The sequence below is a fragment of the Aspergillus welwitschiae genome, assembly GCF_003344945.1.
Source record: "Aspergillus welwitschiae strain CBS 139.54b unplaced genomic scaffold BDQ94scaffold_19, whole genome shotgun sequence".
Lineage (NCBI taxonomy): Eukaryota > Fungi > Ascomycota > Eurotiomycetes > Eurotiales > Aspergillaceae > Aspergillus > Aspergillus welwitschiae.
Window position 1 is genome coordinate 217,792 of NW_020798713.1, and position 23,290 is coordinate 241,081.

The following is a 23,290-nucleotide window of genomic DNA, read 5'->3' on the forward strand; positions in this document are numbered from 1 at the left end:
AAGGAGGCGAAGCAATATACTTGGAATAACTGATGTTCAGGTACCTTGACGCACGCAGAAGTTTTCTCCCTTATGCACCTCGCTCTTTCTAATTCGCACCCAAATGTGAAGCTGGATCTCGTCCCACACCACTTGACTACCCCTGGATTTCTCCTGGCCTTCCCATGTACCATCTTAACAGACACAATTAATATGCGTTGATATTGCAACCTCGAAGGCGATCATCCGATAGTAATATTGATGGCCTTGTGCAAGAATACAATATGTGTGACTGAGAAGGGATGTGCTTGGTAAGAATTGTATTTTCTATCTAATGTCAAAACAGATTCCTGCCAAGTAGACCAAATTAACGATATATTGATGGCCACCAAGCATCAGGGGTGACTCGAATGTCTCAACATCTAATAACGAACGAGTATTGCAGAATAGTGTTACTGCCAGGCTAATAATTGAAATGAAAGACACCAGGATACAACGTCATCCGGTCCTTAGTCAATTAAGCTTCTTCCCACGAATTATTGCATAAGGTTCTTCAGACGGCTGAGGTCCCTGCGTAGTGCTGATCTCAACACGTCCAAGTCCATCGGGGAAATCTCGGGATCTCCAACTTCTGAGTCGCTGGCCTCGCAATCACGAGCTTCCCAGTCGTGCGGGCGAACAACTGGCGCGGGAGGATCTTGCAGGGGAACAACTGGCGAGGGAGCATCTTCAGCTTCTCCAGCTTCGGCTTTTCCATCGAGAGAGTCCCTAGTGTCAGTGAGGAATCCCAAGTACAGGTCCTAACCACTGAATTACCTTTTACATGCCTCCGCCAGAGAACTAGGGCTCGCTCCAGATCTTTGACAGACTTCGGCTCGAAATTTGCGATGTGTGGCGATGGAAACCTGTCATTAGCGAACGCTATCGTGTTAGTCATATCAACGACTGACAGGATATTTGATAACATCATTGTATGGACTTATTTACCTGATTCGAAGGCAGGCTATGGCAAGGTACACAAGTACTTCAGGACCAGCAAGGTAGAGAAGACTTGCCAGCCCGATACCAAGGCTGGCCAAATGGCCATCCGTAGAATTTTGCGATGGGGTTTGATATAATGGAGGGAAGAATCACAGTATCATCTATCAATACGAAGGGAGGAATGTATATTTGATCTATCTGATCTCAAAAGTATGGTTGGTTAGGAGAGTGGCGGTCGGAGACACACGCAGGAAGAAGAGGAGGCAAAGGATCAGCTGATCCTGGCTGGAGTGAATATCTCAAGCTCATCCGTCCTTTAGACGTGTACCCAGTCAACTGATGTCAAAGCAAAAAGCAGTTTTATGAAAGGGATATTTTGAACAAAGAGGTGCTAGTGCTATGGTTCTGAGAAAGGGTAATTCACGTACAAGAATTCCCTTTCAAGCTCGGCGTTGTGTGTTTTATGCCTTCCTATATTCAAACAATTAGTAGCACTTTCCTCGTCGTCAATCTGCTCTCTACTTCATGCAGCGTGATATGCAGCATAATGTCGAAGAGCTCAGGATTTTGGAAATGCAACTGATAGTTTCGTTTCCTTAAATCCATTTCTGGCGGCCATACATGTGTCATCGGGTTGTGATATACGGAATCAGTACGACCAATTTAGAAAGCGCCACGAGGACCAGTTGAAGACTAGTCTAGTTATACCGTGGAGTGTAAACCACTCACTTCTAAGATAATAGCAATTGCATAGAACGTACTAATCTACGTACGTTCTGTGCAGTTACTATTGGTGAGGCGCGAGTTACTATTTTTCCAGCCTCATTTGGCTGAACAGGAAGCATATAAGGAGAAAGATTAATCATGCTCAGAGGCAAGAACAGTATATATAGTTTATCTTTGTACTCGAAATTTATCACAATCTAAAAGTTTGTGAATTAAAGGTATAACTATGCTAGGGTGAATGGAAGGTGAGAGTAGATTCAGTGTACCTAAATACAGCTATCGAAAGAAAATAATGGGCATTCATGTTAGTGTTTCAGTGGAGTTGGGAAAGGAGATACAATGCGGTCATGTCACGGGCTTCAGGAGAGCTAGGCTGGTCACCTATATCCTAGAAATCGGACTCGGACTCGGGCTCATGCACATTGTCGCTGGGATAGAGGGCGTTGAAGAGTGTGACAGCCGTTTCAATTACCCAGTCCATTTTTGTGTCATTATTTTTTAGACGAAACCAGCGACTGCTAGCATCCATATTCTGCCAGGCGATTTCCATCTCCCGAAGGACCCTTAATGTTTCCTTCACGAATAATGCGTTGATTGTCACTAATTTATTCGCTTTAGATCTTTTCTTTACGAAGGCCAGAAGTACAAAAGCAGGAAATTGCCAAGGTTTATGGTCCCTCCAACATGTTGGCGAGGGGAGCTTAAGTTCTCTGATTGAGGAGGGCCAAGGTGAAGGGATGGGCATACTGGGCAGTCTGAAGAATTCTCGACAATCCTCAGCACTCGCGATCTTGAGGACCTTTGGTTTCCACATCATGTAGCGACCCATGACCCATTTTAGGAAGAGTTCACGGTGAAGGATGGGGTTATCCTCGTCTAGGTTCCAGCACTTTTCAGACATAGGTGGCAAAGGGGGATCGAACGCGCCGAGGAAATCTTCATCCTCGGCCACATGACCTTGGAGAGCCTGGGCGTTGGGAGTTGTCCGCTGGAGACGTGACTGCTCTTTACGCTTGACTAGAGGTACGGCAGTCCTAAGTATACATGCGGCTACCTCAAGTTGATCTTCTTCAGCAATGACGGCAGACTGGATCTTGTGTGACAAGGCATTGGTCACGACTAGCTTGCCGTGTAGATGGGACGACATGGAGCCATTTTCTTTCTTATGGTGGAAGACGTGGAGAAATTTGGGTGTTTCTTCCGTATGATCAGGGTGGTAGCCAGCGAAGTCTTCCGGGAAGTAACCCTGAGCCTCCTTCTCTTTCTCTGCCTGGACAAGAGGTTCGAGGACGGGTGCCCGCATACCGTTGGCTGCAAGAATAGTCGCTTCCCATTCGCGTCGCTCAGCTCGCCAGCTCTTCATGTCTGTCCGCATCTGATCGCGTTGTTGTTCGAGTTGCTTGACATAATCGTTCGTAAGTGTCAATGCGAGGTTTAGTCGTTGAAGATGATTGGCATACTGAGGTAGGAACTGGCAGTCCTCAAGTTTCATAGTCCTGCCTTGCAGGTTTGTCAATCTGTATAGGCTCTTTGTGTCGGTACACAGCGACAGGGCTTCGTGGTCCATGTTATAGAACATGTCATCTCGCTTGAGCCATAGCTCATTGGTAGTCATTCCTATGACTGCAGTGGGTACCGTCACCTCGTCGAGAATGGGACAGCGGGGAGGTAACGACATGAAGTAGTAAGGAGATGGCCTATTTTCGTAACAACGGTATGGGGGAGGGAACATCTGAATAAGGGATCCTCGCCCTTTCTCGATAAATTCCAGTTTACTTCTCTTTGATCCATAGGATCCTGCGTTGTCGTCATTGGAGGTGTCTTCCTCTATCAAATGCTTCCTACTGGGCCGAGTTCCCTTGCCTGGTTTGGGTGCAGCGATGGTCGACTTACGACGAACCATGGTGGTTCCGACAGCTGTATTTTTTGAATTTGTGGTAGTGATCCCCCGTTGGCCCAGCGGGGGCTGTTCAGCAAGTGAGTAGGGTGCAGAGGGCTGACTCGGAAGAAGAGACGTTTGTGCCTTTCCGTATCCAAAGTTTGGGGATGAAGAAAAACCCACAAGACTGGCAGAAGAGACCGCTGACTGGGCTTGTGAGGAATAGTTGGCCGAGAAAGCCGCAGGGGAACCGATCAGATACGGAACACGGCTCCCTTTTCTCTGTGTCAGAAGAGAGGCACGAGATGGGATAGAGAGAGCGAAAAAGAAATTGACAGTGTCTGCTCAGCGAGGGACATGAACCTTCTCTTCAGGAGCTATATGTTTGGAAAGAGGCAGTTGAGATGTCGGCAGCTGCCCCTGACACGTACCTGACACTTCTCAGTCACATATCATTCCCTGTACACTGCTGGCTGTCTATTCTATCAGCTTTGTTCACAGAGGATATTGGAGTTTGTACGCTCACCTTTCGCTTCAACTTGATTCTGAGCAATGTTGGATTCTACAATGAAACGAATTGAAAGATGGACGGTCACTGGTAGCACAAGTTTTAGGATTCGTCAACTCATAACTGCATTCATCTCATCTTAGATTTACCTTACTTTCAGTCTCTCTGACTCAGTGAATTAATCTCTCTCAGTGAATTGCCCAGAAATTTTGGGTCCTCAGTTTCATCCTCTCTCTCAACCAGAGGTGCTCCACCCACAACCATTGTTACTTCAAGACAACACTTGGATCATTTGGAACACTACTCCATGTCTAAGGGGCGTCACTTAGCTAAATGTGAGCCCTCTAACTAGAGAGACTGAGGTGTTGGAAGATTTAATTCACTTCCTGATACTTGTCTCAGTGACTGAGTAATACCTGCAAGAGCAACACGCGTACCACCAACGAAGTTTACCTTCACAACGCGCAGGATTCCTCCTTCCTCGCTTCAGCATCTCTTCTAACCTTTCTCCCACTCCCAAGCTGAACTTCATTCCAAAGCATCCAACTGCGTTTTCGTTTCTCTTCACTTTCTCCTAATTCGTTCCCAAAGCCACATTCAAGATGAGTTCTGACGCTGAAATCCAGGAGATAGCCATCTCCCCACACGCGGATACCGAGATCCTTATCACGGAATACACTGGGGCTTATATGGGTGGAAAGAAGATAGTAAGAAGCGTTTCAATGAAAGTTGAGCGCCACAAGCTACTTGAGTTTGAATACTTTCGAGCAATGTTTAGCCACGGGCGATGGCTTGAATCTGAAAGTCGGAAGATTACCCTGGAGGACAACTGCAAGGGCATGGAAGTTCTCCTGCGAAGCCTTCACGGCACCCTCGAGGACATGCCTCTCGATTCAGTGACTATTGCAGGGACATGGCATGTGATCATGTCCTGCGATAAGTATAACGTTGATCAGAAAAGACTGAGTTCATGGTTCAAGAATTGGTGGAGACATGAGACCCAGAAGCAAATCAACACATTTCACTACATGCGGTTTGCTAGGGAAGCAATGTATCCATGCTTCGTATTTGACCATGCCTCTGCTTTTCAGGAGGTTACCAAAAGGCTCGTTTATAAATCTGTGGGCCACATCACCGAGAGCAATCCGACCGATATTAGACAGATGCATTTGCCACCGCGCATCATCCGTGGGTGTTTCAATATCTTGATTCTGATTATGTCACTAATGCTACAATTTCAGAGCAGATCAATGCGGCCCGTGGGCGCCTACGTGTCATTCTCCACCGAGAGCTATACGCCGAAGTCGGACATATCGTCAACACTGGCGAATGTTCCTGTAAGGAACTTACGACTTTCGAATATTTGCGCGAGCTAGGGAGGATCGAAGTTTGGCCCCTGGAGGACTCCATGAGAAACCAAAGTATTCAAGAGATGCTCGAAAGACTGAGTCTATTCGATGCAAAAAATATGAGATCCTATACAAACCCCAGAACTGGGAAAGTTGGGTCATGCATTTCCTGCAATCAATCTTGGGGAGATATTGTTCTGAAGCAGCGAGCACAGTGAGCAAATATTTCGATGGTCTCTGTTTGGATTGCATGGACCTTAGTAAGGATCTACGGTCAGGTGGTGACAGGGATGATGATTACTGGATGCATAATGAGCTACGAAATTGGGATAGAGGTTGTCGGATCAAACATGGCGAACCAACTTGGTACTTCAGCTTCATGGGCCGCCGGGAAAAGCGTGGTTTGATCGGAGATTAGTCACTACTTCTTTGTCGTCGTGCGCGCTGGTCGTCTACATTGGCATATCGCATGCGTTCCTTCGTTTTCTTCGGTGTACAATCCAAGGACTGCTCCATGCCAAGATGGATCCCTTCTGATGACTTATGCGCTAGTTTATTCGATCCGCGTATTGTGGACATGGGAGAATTGATTTCTTGTGCTTCTTATGCTCCTGGAATGATTCGATCAGATTGTGTTGATTTGCGAGAGGAGAGGGGGAAATCTACATGTACCAATTAAGGCCACACTCTTATTCACTTATTCATGTATTACATTCTGATGTCTGGGATCCCCTCTATGTGACCAACTACGGCATCAAGTGGGGATAAATGAACATATGGCTGGGCAATGTACAATTTCCCGCCGGCAAACCATTCTAAGGTCTACCGTGTTCATTCCCCTTCCGGAACCTTCAGACTAGGCAGGCCTATGTGACAGTCAGCAGTTATGACGGTTCTAGGTAATGAAATGATGAGTCTACGGGTGTCTCCTTGTTCTTCAATCTTCGTACCACCAGAGAATATTGTCAGACTGTACGCCCATAGATGAAGTGTTGTTGGGAGACTCGTGACCGAAGACGTTGGTTGAGCAGTGCCCGATCATATACGCATGCCTAGAGGATGATGCTAGTAGATCAGAGCGCACTGTCTGTCCAACAGGCTAATGTGGGCCACAAGGCAGCAAATCAAATTTTCGTCTGTCTATGCCGGATTATTGCCGTATACGGAAGGTTTTGGTGACTTCAAGCAATGTATCTAAGACAATATGACCGGTGACTGTGGCTCTTGTTAGGCGGAACAACTGTGCTTAATTTCCTCCAAGGCCGAATGAGAAATGTCCTCCGCCCCATGAATAGTTTCTAAACCAGCCAACGAAGCCAGAAATGGGACAAGACGCTCAGCTTGCATCTTCTTATCTACTGGATACGAATGTACACCCAAGTAAGGTTCAATCCGTGAAGAGTGCCGTGCCCGTCAGCAATGCTCATCCCGGTGGGATGGCCACTCACAACTGAATCAGATGTAGATCCCTTCCTGAGAGGTGAGATAATCCTTCCGCGTATGGCCATATGATCATCTTGCCCGCGCGGAAGTCCGCACGGAGTCCCTTATGATAGTGTGAGGGTAATAATTAGTTCCCATCGACTAATGCATGTGCTTTGCCGGGTTGGGGATCCTTCCCCGCATTGTTCAGGTCATCCATGCCCGGTGTTCGTGGGGTTAGGAGTATGAGCGTGTGCTTAAAGGGTGATGGGACTGTTACTGTATCCTTTAACGTCTTATTGTGTCCGACGATATCCGAGAGATGTGGCATGGCAGTGTGTAAATCATGAATGTGATGTGATCAGGACCGCCGTGAAGCTATTTGCTCGGGTATTTGGTTTGGGTTGGGCCACGGTGGAAAGCCTCAGGCTGCCCTTCCGCTTTCGGACCCAGTAAACACAACAGAGGATGAACCCATCACAACATCCTACGTAAATCTCACAAAAATTACCAAATACTCATTCTGTTTCGGCCGGGATCTTGGTCGTGTCCGCGGTAGTACTACCTCCGTAGAGACTCTCTCTGGATCTTCTCAAAAGGGGGTTTCGTGTTCTGGTACAGACTCTTCTAGTTCTCGCTTACGGCTCCACCCATTGCTGAAGAACCCCACTCCTGCTGTTTCCCATTTATGCTCCGGTCTAACGATGGCTTCTCCACCAAGAAAAGGACGTGTGCTCTCCTCTCAAAACTCTCCAATTCTGGTTTGATCGATGTGAGCTTACCAAGAAAGAGCGAGGACTTCCATCTTGTATTTACGGACCCGCATTAGCTACGCTTCCTACACGGTTAGAGACGATTGACATATGTTTGGCACCGTTACTTGTCAGATGGTCTCTGCTACGCTGGCGGGATGTGGACTAGATTCTCTTCAAAGTTATGCCAAGATTCGCATGGGCCAATCCTGAAAAGCGAAAAGCGCAAGGAGGCGCAGCTGAGACAGAATCCCCTTTCTGCGAGTCACATCTCGAGTCCCTTGAGGCCACCGTCAAGTGGGTGATAAACTCCGCATATCTGCCACCTGAAAATTATCGGTCAGTAGTTAATAAGGACATGACATCTATGGCCTAATGAGACCAGTGGTCAGAATACGCCTAAGGCCGGAAACTACTCCCGCAAATTGCTGCGAAGAAGACGAGGGGGGCGTAGTCATAAATTCGCGTGTCGTGTGCCTATGATAATTTCTTAGGGTCCGAAGAGCACGCTAGGGATGTCAGAACAACTAATGTTGCAGGATTGGTCTCCATCTCATCCCTGTCACTGACATCATATTACTTCCTAGTATATCATGTTCACCATCGTATAGAGAGACGCGCCCATCGCAACGCACGTGTTGGTGAGCATCTCCACTAAAGTGTCACTGTTGTCTACACACCACTCGTTTCACGCTGATGTGCCGAATCATACTACATGCATCGGCCATCGGCTTATACCAGCAGGTGCCTCCGGAATATTGCTGTTTCAAAATGTTCTTTGTAACTCCCTGAAACGACCAAAGTATCACGGAGGTAGCTCCGGACAGGCGGAAAACACAATCACTTTGTCCACGAATCGACACAGTAGTCTTCCGGTGGGTTTAGTTGTCGCTTCATGATAGTATATATAGTAACAGTAGATCTGGATGCTTGGGATAAGTCATCCAGTGGTGACAGCGCCTACCTAAATCGTCATGTATCAACTCCTATCAGTTGCCTCGGTTCCTCTGCTGGCCAGCCTCGTGCATGGCTATGCTGACCCCGGAGCATGCTCGGGTGTTTGTACCACCCATGACCCCGGTTTGATCCGGAGAGAGTCGGACGGTACATACTTCCTCTTCTCTACAGGAAACAAAATCTCCTACGTCTCTGCATCATCCATCGAAGGACCATGGACCAGCGTTGGGTCTATGCTGCCGGATGGATCGTCCATCGATCTCGATGGCAACGATGATCTTTGGGTAACTATGTCCCACTGCAAACATGATTGGCCTGTCTGACACTAGCCCAGGCCCCGGATGTCTCCTATGTAGATGGTCTCTATTATGTATACTACGCTGTGTCGACCTTTGGATCCCAAGATTCCGCCATCGGACTTGCAACGTCCGAGACGATGGAATATGGCTCTTGGACGGATCATGGCTCCACTGGCATTGCGTCTTCCTCAGCCAAGATTTATAATGCGATCGACCCTAACCTGATCTACGCCGATGGCACCTACTACATCAACTTTGGGTCGTTCTGGGATGACATTTACCAAGTCCCGATGAAGTCGACCCCAACGGCAGCTGCCTCTTCCTCCTACAATCTTGCGTATGACCCGTCGGGTACCCATGCGGAGGAGGGTTCCTATATGTTTCAGTACGGTGACTACTACTACCTCTTTTACTCGGCAGGTATCTGCTGTGGATACGATACATCCATGCCCGCTTCCGGAGAGGAGTATCACATCAAAGTCTGCCGTTCGACTTCGCCGACGGGTGATTTCGTAAGTATATCCGACATCTAGGGAAAGTAGTAAGCAGGAAAAGCTAACCTGATGCTAAGGTTGACTCCGACGGTACGGCCTGCACGGACGGCGGGGGCACGATGGTTCTCGAAAGCCATGGAGAAGTCTATGGCCCTGGCGGACAGTAAGTGACTCTGCAGCTGCCCCACCGATATTTATGCTCATCATGTTTCAGGGGTGTGTATGATGATCCCAACCTTGGTCCGGTTCTTTACTACCACTACATGAACACCACGATTGGATACGCGGATTCTGACGCGCAGTTTGGGTGGAACACGATCGACTTCTCTAGCGGATGGCCGGTTGTATAAGTACTTTGGTTGGCGATTTAAATGATGCTGCCTACGAGAGCGTCTGCAAGTTGTATATAGGATTGCGGCTGTAACTCGGCCGAGATATAGTACATAGTGGAATTGTTTGTCACTAATGCAGCCCGCATGGATGCTCTGCCTGAGGCTTCAGTACTGTCCCTCAGTTTCTGTTTCTGTTTTTAGTTTAAGCTCTGCAGCTGCTCCCCACCCATCCATCCACTCCTTTAGTGAAGACATTCAACCTTTCCTTCAACCACTCTCTTAGAGCATTTCCATCTTCTCACACTGATCATCGTAATGCAGATTCAAGATCAGTTTGAATTGAGATCCCTACTGCATGCACTGTGTGCGTGACAGAAGCTGGAACGGGTACTCGCTCGTTCCGTGCAGCGCGAGTCAGTCACATCCGCCCTGCGCTTCAGACTAGCCTGCCAATAGTGACTATCACAAGGGCCGTACTAAGATCGAATAACAGCTTTCCTAACAACATCGCGTTAACGTGTTACTTTCCTCCGGCTTACGTTTTGCTATTGAAGCGATATATGATCTCTTCGATGCGCTCGGTCTTAGCTTCTGCCACAATCACCCGTTCATCGAAGATTCTGGGAGTCTGTCGGTCTTCATGCCAGCAAAGATCGACTTACACACAGTCAGCAACATCTGTTGCTTGTTACGGATGGTGTCTATTATAATGCATGAATAGGGGACCAAGGAATTCTCTGCTGTCGGTGATGTTGGATTAAGGAGGGATAATATTTGATTGAATGACAAAGGGAAGAATTGTGCGACACGAGGGAACCTTATACTTGTCTACGGCCTAGCAGCAAAGCTTATATGCTCGATATTATACTTGTTATTGTGAGCTCATGCGCTTGTGCGGTCACAGGAGTACCCCACACGATCGCTGCGATGCCTTTCTATCGTGCGGTGTACACTTCTCACTTCCGTCCAATACTGGAATAGAGCGAGTCATGTTCCAGAAGGAGGAATCATCCATGGTTCGATCCCCGCAGCAGACACTTGTGCTCGTCACGAGGTGATTCGGTGAGTTTCCATTGTCGAATCAGGAAGGCAGTTCGGCAGTGGATAGTTTTCGGCTTTTCTCGCTTGCTCCACTCCCGAACCAACGTCAATCCGGGCCTCGTCGCGACCTGTCACCCCCCGACTATCGATCTCCCCATCCGGCTGTTTCCCATTTCGCTTCGCATCCTCGCATGCTGTAGCCGAAGAACCCCGATGATGTGAGGTACAATGGCCGATGTTACGCAGGGGACCTCGCGTGGCGTTCGGAAACCTCGCAAATCCCGCGGCCGTGGATTGCGGGCCACCACTGGCTGGTCAGTGACCAATCCTCCGAATTTCTTTTAGTGCTAGTATTCCTTCTGCTGGACGGACCTGCTGACTGCCACAGCCTGATTTGCAAGCGTCGCCATGTCAAGTGTGATGAGGTACGGCAATTTAGCGAAACGTTCTTTCGCAAAAAATATTTCCTGCTGACTCGGACGCAGGCTCGCCCACAATGCGGCCCTTGCGCCAAAGGCCAACGCGACTGTGTTTATGGGAGCAGCTATGAATCTGGAACTCCTAGTATAGGGGCCAAACAAACAACCATCCCAGTGCACTCCTCTCCTTCATCACAATTGACTCCACAGGTGCAGCTACACGAGCCCCTGCAAGTCTTGGTAGATGTCTGCCAACATGAAGACGCTTCCACTCACCGAGCGTCGGCTACGGCATCTCCAAGGGGCCAACACAGCAGTGTGCCGCCTCAGATTAGTCTACATCAACACAGCCATGTCTCTCCTTCGGCCTCAATCCACGACTTCGCACCATCTCCGGCTACAGATTCCTCGGTATCGACGAGAATTGCTCCTTTGAGTTGGTTCGAGCTTCTGGCCAACGATGCTGTCAATGCGGACCGGAACTTTTTCCTATCATCACCGCATCGAGACGTGAATCCTGCTTGCCAGGGATCAACAACCCATCTATCGGTCGCAAACCTGCGACCTCACAATGTTAGGGAATGTCAAAGCTTTCAAGCCGCTTCTTTTGAACGTGATCCGGATATCGAGAAGAGAATATCGCCTGCAGCTGATGGCCATCCAAAGCTTCCCGATGCTCCGTCCTCTTGGTGTACTGCCGCGCCCATTCAGTTATCGGAACAAGAACACCTCATGTTCAAACACTTTGTACGGAACATGTCTAGTTGGTATGATTTCTTTGACCCAACGCAACAGATTTCGAGTAAGGTTCCGCAATTGGCAATGAGAAATATAGGTGTAATGAAGGCCCTTCTGGCCCTCTCGGCACGCCATCTTTCCATCTGGCATACCTACAAAGGTTCAGGGCTTGTTCCATCCCGGGAAGATGGAAGAAGAATGATGGATTTCCCGGATGTCGATCGCAACATTGCCGTCCAGTATTACTACGAGACCCTGCAGTACCTCAACAAGGCTATGCAGTATCCCAGCTACGCATACAGCCACGAGATCATTACCACGTCACTCCTGATCAGCACATACGAAATGGTGGATGGATCCAATCGCGACTGGGAGCGGCATCTGAAAGGGGTATTCTGGATTCAAAGATACCAAAACAACGATGGAGAATGTGGGGGGTTGCGTCAAGCCATCTGGTGGGCATGGCTGCGGCAGGATGTCTGGGTAGCAATGCGGGAGCGACGTCGAGTCTTCAGCTTCTGGAAGCCCAAGCGACACATCTCCTCGCTGTCCCCGACGGAGCTGGCCGGCTTCGTTTCATACATCCTTGGACAATGCGTCAACTATGCCTCGCGTGAAGAGGCAGCATCTAAAGACATACAGAGTCGATTGGAGAGGGGCAATGAGCTCCTCTACATGCTGCAAGAATGGCAGGATTATTTGCCACCGGAGTTCAATCCACTCCCTTGTGAGCAGGACGCGACCGTCTTTCCACCGATCTGGGTCCATCCGCCCCCATATGCAGCGGCATTGCAAATACAAAGCTTAGCTAGAATTCTGGTGTTATCACACCGTCCGACTGTGAACGGGTTCCAAGATTACCGGGCTGCTCAAAAGCTGCTTACTACGTCAGTGAACACAATATGTGGCATTGCTCGAACTATAAGCGAGGACAACGTCGCTGCCAGCCTCATGTCACTGTATTGTATATATGGGGGTAAGAAGGGTCTTTTGTTGTCGTGGTATGATTCTTTGCTGACCCTTTTCTGCAGCTGGGATGAGCGTTCATACCCCTCACGAGCGGGCAGCATTGCTCGAATTAATCGATATTTTCGAGAGCAGAGTCTGTTGGCCTAGATATTCATTACGCAACGACCTCGAATCAGAATACCGTAAGGATGGCCTTTCTGGTTTCACGACCTAGAATTTCCACAATCAATGCTTGTTCATACGAAGCAGCTGGTACTTCGTGGGATCTATTGGCTTCATCGACGGGATGCAGTTCAGGTGCAAAAGCAGTGAGCTGAGGCATTAGGCACAGTTGTCAGCTTGCATTTACCCCCCACGCGACCGTCTGCAGTGCGATCACTGCGAAATCACCAGCACAAGCCTGGCGACATTAAGTCATGTCCTGAAACATTTTCAAACACATTATAGTGGACTATAGGTTCATAATCATAGTTGTATATTAGAACGAAGGAATGAAGGAATGAGTCACTGAAATGATGGTACTTTGTCTCATGTTAAGTTGAACTACCGTACTGTCTACTATACTCGTAACTATATATTTCGGGAACTGCTTCATCTGCAAGTCCTCAGACGGGCGGTGTGGAAGTCTTCCGACGAAGCACCCGAGACAATCAGGCCACCTGTAATGATTCAGAGATTGCACACGATATCGGACTGTTTCACTCAAAGTTTGTCTGTTTGATCGATTTACTGGCAGGAGAGGATGAGTTGTCCAGCGGAGTGCCTCGAGTCGAGGCAGACGACCGCAGGGCTGGCCGATCGCCGACCGTGGGGTACAAAGTACTACTATCGGAGTTAACCCCCGCACTGTCAGAGGGCAATTCGGGGTCAATCCGCGCCAGTTTCTAAAGGAATGTGACGTAAAGTCCGATCAAGATGCAATTGCCTCGTGCCGAACCTGTACGATCGCAGAGAGGGTTCAAAAGGGGAGGGACACCCCGGATTCCCAGCTATCTAAGCAGTCCAACATCGCCTTCAATCACTCCTCTCGAACTACTCCAAATCCCTTCATTCTCCTCTTCACAATGTCGCCAACTTCTACAGATACTGCCTCCGCTGCAGAGGCTAAGAATGGCACCTCCACACCCTTTGTCAACACCATGCCCGACTCGACCTTCAGCTGGCAGGTCACACTCGCGCAAAAGGTGATCGCCATCACAGGCGCCAACCGCGGCATTGGATTGGGCATTGCGGAAGTGTGTCTCGCCAATTCCGCAAAGTTCGTATATTCAATGGATCTCATGGAGCCTGGAGAGGAGACCATTGCCCTTCAGACCCGCTACCCGAACTTCCGATATATCCAGACCGACGTGACATCCGAGGAGAGTATCGAGAAGGCAGTGAATCAGATTGTGGAAGAAACCGGGCGAATTGATGGGCTGGTGGCTAATGCGGGCATGACCAAACACCAACCAGCGCTCAAGTTTGAGCGCCCGGATTTGGAGCGCATGTTCAACCTAAATGTGAGTGGACCTTTTGTTTGGTCGCGTCATGCATGCAGCACGCGGGTACTTACGGGCGCAGGTTTTCGGTGCATATTTCTGCGCCCAGATTGTCGCTCGCAAGTTCATGGAGCTTGGTATTAAGGGGTCCATCGTTATGACTGCTAGTATGACTTCTTATCGTCCGAATCGCGTAAGTACTTTTCCCCATCGGGGTGTGAGAGTTGTGCTGATTGATTCCCAGGCTGCTCCGTCTGCACCCTATGGCGCTACTAAAGCCGCAGGTAAGTAATCTTATTCTCTTTGATAGCTTCCGCACTATACTAACTGCATCCCCATTAGTGCGCAACATGTGTCACACCTTGGCGATGGAGTGGAGCAAGCACGGCATCCGCGTGAACAGCATCTCCCCTGGTTTTGTCCGCACCGCGATGACCTACTATGTGGAAACCGCCCCGGACTGGGATACAAAGATGGAATACTACGGAGGAATGCCTCGTCTGGCCGACCCTCGAGAGCTGGGAGGTGCTTACGTGTATCTGCTCAGCGATAGCAGCTCCTACACCACTGGCATTGACATCCCCATTGCAGGCATCGTCGGTGCTTGGTAGTGTGCATGAGGCAGATCAGGCTTGGTGTGGACTTTCAAGAATCGCATTCAGCCGGCGTTTTAATGGAATCATATGTACATACACGACCCTTTCTATTAACAGGATAGACGACGACCCCGAATGACAGTGAGGCACGGGCTGTGCTTGAGCCAAGACTAAGCTGCATGAGCTCCTCGTATTCCCTACCCTATCGTAGGGGACGATAAGCATGACTGACCTCGTCCTCGGCATGACCGGCGCCTCACTCCGCGAGGCTGCACTACGTCCAGGAACAAGCTGCATAGCTCACGTTCCTGGTATCGTATTTAGGTATGTCTGGGGTAAAAATAGCCGATTGGAGGATGGTTCGCCTCTTCCAGGCTGGCATTCATTCATCACATGAGGTGCGCCCTCTTGTTGGCGGCAAGTATTGACTCTCATCTCTCTTCCACCATATCCACGTAACATACACCACATCACAGCAACGTTCAAGAGGCATAAGAGCGTTCCTTATCCAGTGATGGAGGCTGCCTCCCGACATGAGTTTCCGTTCCTTGAAGAGGTCTACTCTGCGGAGCAGCCTAAGATCGAGTGAGTTATATACCGGACGCTATCATGCAAAGGAGCAGTCCGCCTAATCTTGTAGTTTCGTCTTCGTCCACGGCTTGAACCCTCGAGGCAAAGACAACCACCCATTTGAGACATGGACGCACGAGAATGGCACCTTCTGGCCGCGGGACTACCTCCCTCAGGATATCCCCCAGGCACGCATCTTCGTCTACGGCTATAACTCCACCATCACAAATCCCCAGAGCATGTCGACTGCCAGCGTCAAAGATCACGCGAATACACTGCTGAATCTATTGGACCTCGAGCGCAATCCACAATTAGTACGTTTCTCTTTCGGAGCAATGGAGAGAGCAACGGTATCTAACGCGTAATAGAATGTGCGACCGCCGAAGATAATATTCATCGGCCATAGTCTGGGTGGGCTTGTAATCAAACAGGTACTAGTCTGACTTCTCCTGATGGATAAACGAACCACAACTGATTTGATAGGGACTGCTGAATGCACACGAAGATCCCAAGTACAATTCGATCCGCAACAATACATCTGGTCTGGTTTTCTTTGGTTGCCCGCATCGGGGCACGAAAGGTGTTGAGCTGGGCAAGATTGCAGCAAAAGTGGCGCGCTTCGTCGCCAAAGGACACGCCAGTAACGATTTGCTCGATTGCCTGGAACACAACTCACTATTCACACGGCAGATGACGAGCCGGTTCTCACACCAGCTTGAGGACTATCGTGTGATCAGCTTCGTGGAGGGTAAGGAGGTATTCTTGGGCGGTGCTGGACCGGCCTCTGTGAGCCACGTAAGTGAAAGCTCTTCTTAGCACTTCAAGTATTAACTGAGATTCTATAGTTAGTGGTAGATGAGGAGTCAGCCGTCCTGGGGCTCCCCGGCCAGCGCGAAACCCGATTGAAGCTGGACGCCGACCACTCGCAGATGTGCAAAGTGGGCAGCCGCGGCCCAATGTATAAATTGATCAAGGGAAACATCAAACAAATTGCAGACCAAGTTCTCATTACAGAACAAGGATATCTACCGCAACCTTCCGTATCACCTCATCCAGCCCCTCCTCTCCCTCCGCGCCTTCCAGGAAACAGCAGCATCCCATATCCCGCCGCGCCCACGCCCGAACCCACCACCAAACGCGTCATCGGCACTCTATACACCCCCGTCGACAACGACCCTCGCTCCATCAAGGCAGCCGAGCTGAAGAACAACTATCGCTGGGACGAGGCACGGAGACTCGAATATGACATCTTTAACGAACACATGCGCACCATTGGACCAGACCACCATAGCACCCTCGAGATCGGGTACCATCTCGCCTCCATCGACCTCGAATCCGGATATCTCTCCAAAGCCGCAGAATGGGCAAGCTGGGTTTCATCCAACAGTCAACGCGTTTTTGACAAGCGTCACCCACTAGCCATGAAGGCGGAAAGTCTCATGGGCGAGATCCTCTGCCATCAGGGGAAAGGCCAGGAAGGAGAGTCGGTATGCGCGAATGTCCTGGCCCGGCAGCAAATGACTATCGGAGAAGATGATCTCGACACTCTCGACACACGACGAAGGTTGGCGGTCGCCTACGGCGCTGTCGAACGGCGACAAGAAGCTATCCAGGTCTCAGAGAAAGTCACCGAACGATTGCAGCAGTTACTGGGACCTAATCATATACGCGTGTATGCTTCCATCCTTGATACGGCCGACCATATGCTCTCGATGCGGTCAAATGATACGAGGGCACTGATGGTCATGAAATTCAGCGGAGAAGTCGATCAGCTAGCGCAAGGGGCTGCACAGATTGCACGTGAGCTCACTGATCTGCTTGGCCCGCGCCATCCCCTCGCCATTCGGGCATTGAGGCTGCAGGGTGGCAGTCAGATGCTAGATCCGGACGGGACAACGGTAGCATCGGAGACGTTCCGACGGGCGCTGGCAAATGCAGAGGAGGAACTAGGGGCGGATCATCCCGAAACTATGAGCATCGTGGCCCTGATGGGGGTGATGTATGCGTCGCAGGGACGCCGCGTGGCTGGTCTGTATGGTTTGCATCAGCAGTCGAATACGCAGTTGGCGACGCCATGGTTGGGCAGATACTTGACATGGGCGGAGAGTCGACTGGGGAAGGGGTGTCCTGAGGTGCAGTCTACGCTGGCTATGTTGGGCAAGTTGCACATGGAGGCGCAGAAGTATGTCGAGGCACAGGGGTACTACGAGCGGGTAGTCGAAGGATGTCATGAGAGTGGAGCGGCAGTGCCCCAGGAGGTGCAGACTATGTTGCAGTTGTGCCGGATGCACACAAGATATATAATGCCGCAAAGGACTTCAGGGGGGTTTCAGAACTTATTGTCATCGTTTCAGCGAATGTGATTGTGTGTTGTTATTACCAGCATAATATATTCTTATAGGAACATTCATTATCCATCATACGATCGTCAACAAAGTCATGTCACGTAGCGTCCCTAGTTCGAAAACTTCTCCGGCACCTTCTTTCTGTACGCCCAAGCACATTAGCCTCATCATCGCAAACAATGCCCCCTCCTCCACGATAAAACAAACTTACCCGGTAGCACTTTCAAACTGGTTCCTCGCCGTGTCCGTGATCTTCTCATTCGTAGAGCGCATCTTCTGAGAGTCGATCTTGCCACCACCGAACTTCTGTTCGACCGAGTCGAGGCCTACAAGAAGGCGAAGAAAGATAATATCAGCATTCCGTTCCAATCACGATGGCGCATAGTAAAGTGTCATGCAGGTGCGGAAAAATACTCACCCTTATCAAGGTAATCCTCCTGGCCCTGGTTTCCGCTGGAGCCCGAGCCCTGCGCATCACCACCGGACTTGTTGCCACCACCGAGCTTCGAGGCGAGACCGGAGAGTTTGTCCATGTTGATGTGTGTTAACTTAAATGAATTCGATTAAGAGTAATAGAGAAGAGTGTGAATGTCTGTAAGGAACAGGAATGTCCATGCAAGGGATGGATGTTACATATGTTTATACCTTGGAGGGAGTGCTTAGTGATAGACTCTGGAACAGGAGTTGGTGATGTCATGGACGGGATCTCCGTCTTTATTTGCATCACCGAGTCTTTACTTGAGATTCAATCGACGGCATATGTAGATCTTGTGAAGTGGTTAATCATCAATTATGCACATAAATGCGCATAGTTCTGTGCGATGAAATCAGTTGGTTTACAGTCACGTGAATGACATCGTGATGATGTCAGCATTCCCCTGCTTATGTCATTCATGTTTGTCTCTGATGTCAGATCACGTGCAATCAGCCAGCCGCATCCCGTATTCGTATCCCCTGCATTTATCCTTTTGTTTGTGCTGCTCGTTTGTTCGTTCCCTCTTTCTGTCTGACAGGTTGGTTCCCTGTCGAGTGGTCTGTCACGTTGCACACCGGAACCAGATGTGGAATGTTTCCTCGGAAATCATGGCGGCACTGCAGGCCATGCGCGTTTGTATCACTCATCCTGGCACCTGCAGATAAACAGTAGTCGATGTCATATCACCCCATTTCTGGGAGAATTCTCACCCCCCTCGATCAAAGCAAACCAAGATTTCGTTGCCCGAAAAATGCGATTCAGCCTGGTCGGCCCCCACGGAACTCAGTTCCTTCGGAAGGATCAGTGGCGCAGGGGCAATCTTGCTGCCTAGGATGAAGTGGTTCCAGGGACAGCAAACCTCCTGGATGGGGCTGTTCCCTTACTCTTGGGCCTATCAAGGGTCCCTCAGACCGAGGGATGGCCCTAAACATTCCTGCCGAACTCCGGCTAGAGCCGCTGACTGTACTCTGTACAGAAACTCTGGTTCACATGGTGGATTTGCCAAGGCTGCCCAAAGCCTTCCGGACGATCCGCAAGATGTGGCTGTTCTCCCGGGATGATATTATTATAAGGCATTCTTTGCGCTGATTCCTTCTCGCAACTTTTTTCCCTTACTCGTGCCGTCCCTCCACCCCCAGTCCCTCCCTCCGCGATCGTCGTCCCTGTCGATCATGAAGTTGCCTCTCTTCGCTGCTGCAGCAGCTGGCCTCGCCAATGCCGCTTCCCTGCCTGTCGAAAGGGCCGAGGCTGAGGTTGCGTCCGTCGCCGCCGATTTAATCGTCCGCGCCCTCCCCAATGCCCCCGATGGCTACACTCCGTCCAATGTCACCTGTCCCTCGACTCGTCCGAGCATTCGTGATGCCTCGGGCATCTCCACCAACGAGACCGAGTGGCTCAAGGTCCGTCGCAATGCGACCCTCACCCCGATGAAGAACCTCCTTAGCCGTCTCAACCTCACGGGCTTTGATACCACCTCCTACATCAATGAACACTCCAGCAACATCTCCAACATCCCCAACATTGCAATTGCGGCTTCGGGTGGTGGATACCGTGCGCTCACCAACGGAGCTGGTGCGCTGAAGGCTTTCGACAGCCGTTCCGACAATGCCACCAACTCCGGTCAACTGGGTGGTCTGCTGCAGGCGGCAACCTACGTCTCTGGTCTGAGTGGTGGTAGCTGGCTGGTCGGATCCATGTTCGTCAACAACTTCTCCTCCATCGGTGAATTGCAAGCCAGCGAGAAGGTCTGGCGCTTCGACAAGTCCCTCCTCGAGGGACCTAACTTCGACCACATCCAGATCGTCAGCACGGTGGAATACTGGAAGGACATCACCGAGGAAGTCGACGGCAAGGCTAACGCTGGTTTTAACACTTCCTTCACCGACTACTGGGGCCGTGCGCTGTCCTACCAGCTGGTGAACGCCTCCGATGACAAGGGTGGTCCCGACTACACCTGGTCCTCCATTGCCCTCATGGACGACTTCAAGAACGGCCAGTACCCCATGCCTATTGTCGTTGCCGACGGCCGCAACCCCGGCGAAATCATCGTTGAGACCAATGCCACCGTTTATGAAGTGAACCCTTGGGAATTCGGCTCCTTCGACCCCAGCGTCTATGCCTTTGCGCCCCTGCAGTACCTTGGCTCTCGATTCGAGAACGGCTCCATCCCGGACAACGGCACCTGCGTGAGCGGCTTCGACAATGCCGGCTTCATCATGGGATCATCCTCCACCCTGTTCAACCAATTCCTCCTCCAAATCAACAGCACCAGCATCCCCACGATCCTGAAGGATGCCTTCACTGACATCCTCGAGGACCTCGGTGAGCGCAACGACGATATCGCCGTCTACTCCCCCAACCCCTTCTCCGGCTACCGCGACAGCAGCGAAGATTACGCCACAGCCAAGGACCTCGACGTTGTCGACGGTGGTGAAGACGGCGAGAACATCCCTCTGCACCCGCTGATCCAGCCCGAGCGTGCCGTCGATGTCATCTTCGCCATCGACTCCTCTGCCGACACAGACTACTACTGGCCCAACGGTACCTCCCTTGTCGCGACCTACGAGCGCAGTCTCGAGCCCAGCATCGCCAACGGCACCGCCTTCCCCGCCGTGCCGGATCAGAACACCTTCGTCAACCTGGGTCTCAACTCCCGCCCGACTTTCTTCGGCTGCGACCCCAAGAACATCTCCGGCACCGCCCCCCTGGTCATTTATCTGCCTAACAGCCCCTACACCTACGACTCCAACTTCTCCACCTTCAAGCTGACCTACAGCGACGAGGAGCGTGATTCCGTCATCACCAACGGCTGGAACGTGGTCACTCGCGGTAACGGTACCGTTGATGATAACTTCCCGTCTTGCGTGGCATGCGCTATACTCCAGCGCTCGACCTACAGGACGAACACCTCTCTGCCAGATATCTGTACCACCTGCTTTAACGATTACTGCTGGAACGGCACAACGAACAGCACCACACCGGGGGCTTATGAGCCTAGTGTGCTGATTGCTACTAGCGGTGCGATCAAGAGTGTCTTGGATTACTCGGTGCTGGCGCTCGCCATGGGTGTTGCTGCGTTTATGCTGTAGATATGATGGTTGCATAAGGGGTTGTACATCGTGTTATTTTAGATATTTTATGCATATAGTCATGTTTGCATTGTTTAGTTAGTTTGATGAAGATACCGACATAGATTGTGTTCATTAGCAATGACATGACATAACTTTATGTGAAGCGAAGTAAGAAAAGATTGCCTGAGGCACTAAGATGTCTGGGCTTATTATTCCAGTCACTTCTGCACACTCACAGCTACTGAATCACGTCGTTGCTAGAACAAAAAAGCTATTACGGCCAAGGCAGCAAGGTTGCGATTCCAAAGGTTGTCGACTTGATTGCTCAGTATGTAGCTTTTAGAATCTGGGGACATTTCTAGCAAACGCACAGGGTTCACTGAAGCCGCCAGCTAAGCTGCCTGGGATCCAAGGGTTTTAAATCCAAAGACATAAGCATTCACCCATTTTCCCGCATAGGAATGGGAGAACTCGCGCCAGCCGCGAAGAAAGACATCCACGATCATCGGGTCATCCTCATATTTATCAACGTTGATAGGATACTCCCTTGCCTTTTCACAGCATAGGCACATCGAAGTACAATGGCTTCTATGGAGCGGACGCTTATCATTTCTCAGTTTCTCGCAGCATCCGCAATCCCGGCCACAGCATCCCCCGGAGCGCGTACATTCCTCGCGCAGAAACTTCGACAGATACCAATTCTCCTTTTCTTCATGTGCACATAGCATCCGCTTCAGGGGACCGTCGGGAATTGTACTCATACAGCGATGCGTCTCTCGTTCCAGGTTGCAGATTGCTTCGTTCAAAGACTTGAGTTCCGTTTTGTAGGCCTGCATCTCATTCACCCAAGTGGAAGTGTCTCCTGTTGATGGGTTTTCGTTGATTTTCTCGTAGAGCATGTCATGCTTGGCTTGAAGGTAGATTTCACGCTGGGTGCAGAAGCGTAGCTTGAAGCCCATCTGGACGTACCTTTCAACGGGCTGCCAGAGTTTCTTTTTTGATAGGAGGAGAATGCCGGTCCTCGGAAGCTGTAGTAGGCGGCAGAACTGAGCGTTTTCCATATCACCTTCACGATGGGACTTGTTTTCATAGTGCCTAAGGAGAGGCTTGAAAGGATATCTGAGAATTATTGAAGGGAACATGCTGGATTGTGTGAGGGTAGAAGTTGGTGAAGAAAAAGTGAAAGGAATAGAAGTGAAAGTAAAGGAAAAGAAAATCTGAAATGCCAGGATATTCTTTACGATCTCCCGACTACATATAATGTCATCATCATTCAGAGTTATGTCTCGCGTGAGGAAGTCGACATAATGAGGTATTGATGAGGCGCACAGAACAGAGATTTCTGCTTCAACGCTCAAATCAGAGGGCCGAACATGGAGTAGGAAGACCTCCCCCCTTCTTTTGCCTTCACCTGCCTGATCGGACTTCTTGATTTTAGGTCTAGGGCGTCTACAAGAAAGTGTCGGATTCAACCTTCCACCTTTGAATACAATTACCTGCGAGGAACTGAAGCGGCTTCAATATTCTGGTTACATGTCCTCTTACTTCGCCTACTACGGATAGCGGAAGGTCTGCTCCCTTCAACATCCCCAAACATCTATTATTGAACAGATCTTTGGAATCTGTAATACCGTTTGGCCATTTCTTCGTACCTTGCGTTGGTGACACTACTGTGCGTGCCGTAATAAGCTCTTTGGGGCAGGCTAGACTTGGCTTCAGCCGTTGCTCCTTCGAAAGGCTAACCCACCTCTCTATAGCACCGTGTAGTATATGTGATAGACACGAGGAGAGAATGAGAAATGTTTCAGGCAGGTATAGATTACGACAGGTCAATAGCAAGACGCAGGGCCTAGGGTGAAAATGTATGCAGAAGACTGCAGGCTGCGATGGGGGATAACCTTATGCCC

The 23,290-nt window shown here is 50.1% G+C and overlaps 8 protein-coding genes across 8 annotated transcripts; 5 read left to right on the forward strand and 3 right to left on the reverse strand.

Annotated features, from left to right (window-relative positions):
- Nucleotides 1-2,074: 2,074 nt before the first annotated feature.
- Nucleotides 2,075-3,589, reverse strand: BDQ94DRAFT_171140 (uncharacterized protein; the record flags this gene model as incomplete). The annotated part of the gene is made up of 1 exon (XM_026771664.1): nucleotides 2,075-3,589. One exon carries the CDS (start codon nucleotides 3,587-3,589, stop codon nucleotides 2,075-2,077), a length of 1,515 nt encoding a protein of 504 aa, XP_026625396.1.
- A 4,981-nt stretch (nucleotides 3,590-8,570) lies between these two features.
- Nucleotides 8,571-9,696, forward strand: BDQ94DRAFT_160001 (arabinan endo-1,5-alpha-L-arabinosidase; the record flags this gene model as incomplete). The annotated part of the gene is made up of 4 exons (XM_026769147.1): nucleotides 8,571-8,837; nucleotides 8,888-9,364; nucleotides 9,424-9,509; nucleotides 9,561-9,696. The coding sequence occupies 4 exons, from the start codon at nucleotides 8,571-8,573 to the stop codon at nucleotides 9,694-9,696; spliced, it is 966 nt and encodes a 321-aa protein (XP_026625397.1).
- Nucleotides 9,697-10,889: 1,193 nt separating this feature from the next.
- Nucleotides 10,890-13,343, forward strand: BDQ94DRAFT_145254 (Zn(II)2Cys6 transcription factor). Its single transcript, XM_026766604.1, has 4 exons — nucleotides 10,890-11,033; nucleotides 11,108-11,144; nucleotides 11,205-12,852; nucleotides 12,908-13,343. Exons 1-4 carry the CDS (start codon nucleotides 10,948-10,950, stop codon nucleotides 13,057-13,059), a joined length of 1,923 nt encoding a protein of 640 aa, XP_026625398.1. The 5' UTR covers nucleotides 10,890-10,947; the 3' UTR covers nucleotides 13,060-13,343.
- Nucleotides 13,344-13,735: 392 nt separating this feature from the next.
- BDQ94DRAFT_145256 (uncharacterized protein) lies at nucleotides 13,736-15,069 on the forward strand. Its single transcript, XM_026766605.1, has 4 exons — nucleotides 13,736-14,347; nucleotides 14,409-14,519; nucleotides 14,571-14,610; nucleotides 14,669-15,069. Exons 1-4 carry the CDS (start codon nucleotides 13,910-13,912, stop codon nucleotides 14,935-14,937), a joined length of 858 nt encoding a protein of 285 aa, XP_026625399.1. The 5' UTR covers nucleotides 13,736-13,909; the 3' UTR covers nucleotides 14,938-15,069.
- A 367-nt stretch (nucleotides 15,070-15,436) lies between these two features.
- BDQ94DRAFT_160003 (LipA and NB-ARC domain protein) lies at nucleotides 15,437-17,855 on the forward strand (the record flags this gene model as incomplete). The annotated part of the gene is made up of 5 exons (XM_026769148.1): nucleotides 15,437-15,507; nucleotides 15,563-15,806; nucleotides 15,861-15,923; nucleotides 15,976-16,287; nucleotides 16,338-17,855. The coding sequence occupies 5 exons, from the start codon at nucleotides 15,437-15,439 to the stop codon at nucleotides 17,853-17,855; spliced, it is 2,208 nt and encodes a 735-aa protein (XP_026625400.1).
- A 46-nt stretch (nucleotides 17,856-17,901) lies between these two features.
- BDQ94DRAFT_42076 (uncharacterized protein) lies at nucleotides 17,902-18,534 on the reverse strand. The gene is made up of 3 exons (XM_026775720.1): nucleotides 18,256-18,534; nucleotides 18,049-18,163; nucleotides 17,902-17,978 (listed from the first exon to the last, which is right to left on the reverse strand). Exons 1-3 carry the CDS (start codon nucleotides 18,368-18,370, stop codon nucleotides 17,948-17,950), a joined length of 261 nt encoding a protein of 86 aa, XP_026625401.1. The 5' UTR covers nucleotides 18,371-18,534; the 3' UTR covers nucleotides 17,902-17,947.
- An 864-nt stretch (nucleotides 18,535-19,398) lies between these two features.
- On the forward strand, nucleotides 19,399-21,692 carry BDQ94DRAFT_145261 (lysophospholipase family protein). The gene has a single exon (XM_026766606.1). The coding sequence runs from the start codon at nucleotides 19,485-19,487 to the stop codon at nucleotides 21,399-21,401; it is 1,917 nt and encodes a 638-aa protein (XP_026625402.1). The 5' UTR covers nucleotides 19,399-19,484; the 3' UTR covers nucleotides 21,402-21,692.
- An 83-nt stretch (nucleotides 21,693-21,775) lies between these two features.
- BDQ94DRAFT_171147 (uncharacterized protein) lies at nucleotides 21,776-22,525 on the reverse strand (the record flags this gene model as incomplete). The annotated part of the gene is made up of 1 exon (XM_026771665.1): nucleotides 21,776-22,525. The coding sequence occupies one exon, from the start codon at nucleotides 22,523-22,525 to the stop codon at nucleotides 21,776-21,778; it is 750 nt and encodes a 249-aa protein (XP_026625403.1).
- Between the last annotated feature and the right edge of the window lie 765 nt (nucleotides 22,526-23,290).

Coding starts and splice junctions, on each gene's coding strand:
- BDQ94DRAFT_145254 (XM_026766604.1), top strand. CDS start 10,948: ATGGCCGATGTTACGCAGGGGACCTCGCGTGGCGTTCGGAAACCTCGC. Junction 11,034..11,107: donor TTGCGGGCCACCACTGGCTG/GTCAGTGACCAA, acceptor TGACTGCCACAG/CCTGATTTGCAAGCGTCGCC. Junction 11,145..11,204: donor GCCATGTCAAGTGTGATGAG/GTACGGCAATTT, acceptor ACTCGGACGCAG/GCTCGCCCACAATGCGGCCC.
- BDQ94DRAFT_145256 (XM_026766605.1), top strand. CDS start 13,910: ATGTCGCCAACTTCTACAGATACTGCCTCCGCTGCAGAGGCTAAGAAT. Junction 14,520..14,570: donor CTTCTTATCGTCCGAATCGC/GTAAGTACTTTT, acceptor ATTGATTCCCAG/GCTGCTCCGTCTGCACCCTA. Junction 14,611..14,668: donor TGGCGCTACTAAAGCCGCAG/GTAAGTAATCTT, acceptor CATCCCCATTAG/TGCGCAACATGTGTCACACC.
- BDQ94DRAFT_42076 (XM_026775720.1), bottom strand. CDS start 18,370: ATGGACAAACTCTCCGGTCTCGCCTCGAAGCTCGGTGGTGGCAACAAG. Junction 18,164..18,255: donor GGAGGATTACCTTGATAAGG/GTGAGTATTTTT, acceptor GCCTTCTTGTAG/GCCTCGACTCGGTCGAACAG. Junction 17,979..18,048: donor CAGTTTGAAAGTGCTACCGG/GTAAGTTTGTTT, acceptor TTGGGCGTACAG/AAAGAAGGTGCCGGAGAAGT.
- BDQ94DRAFT_145261 (XM_026766606.1), top strand. CDS start 19,485: ATGAAGTTGCCTCTCTTCGCTGCTGCAGCAGCTGGCCTCGCCAATGCC.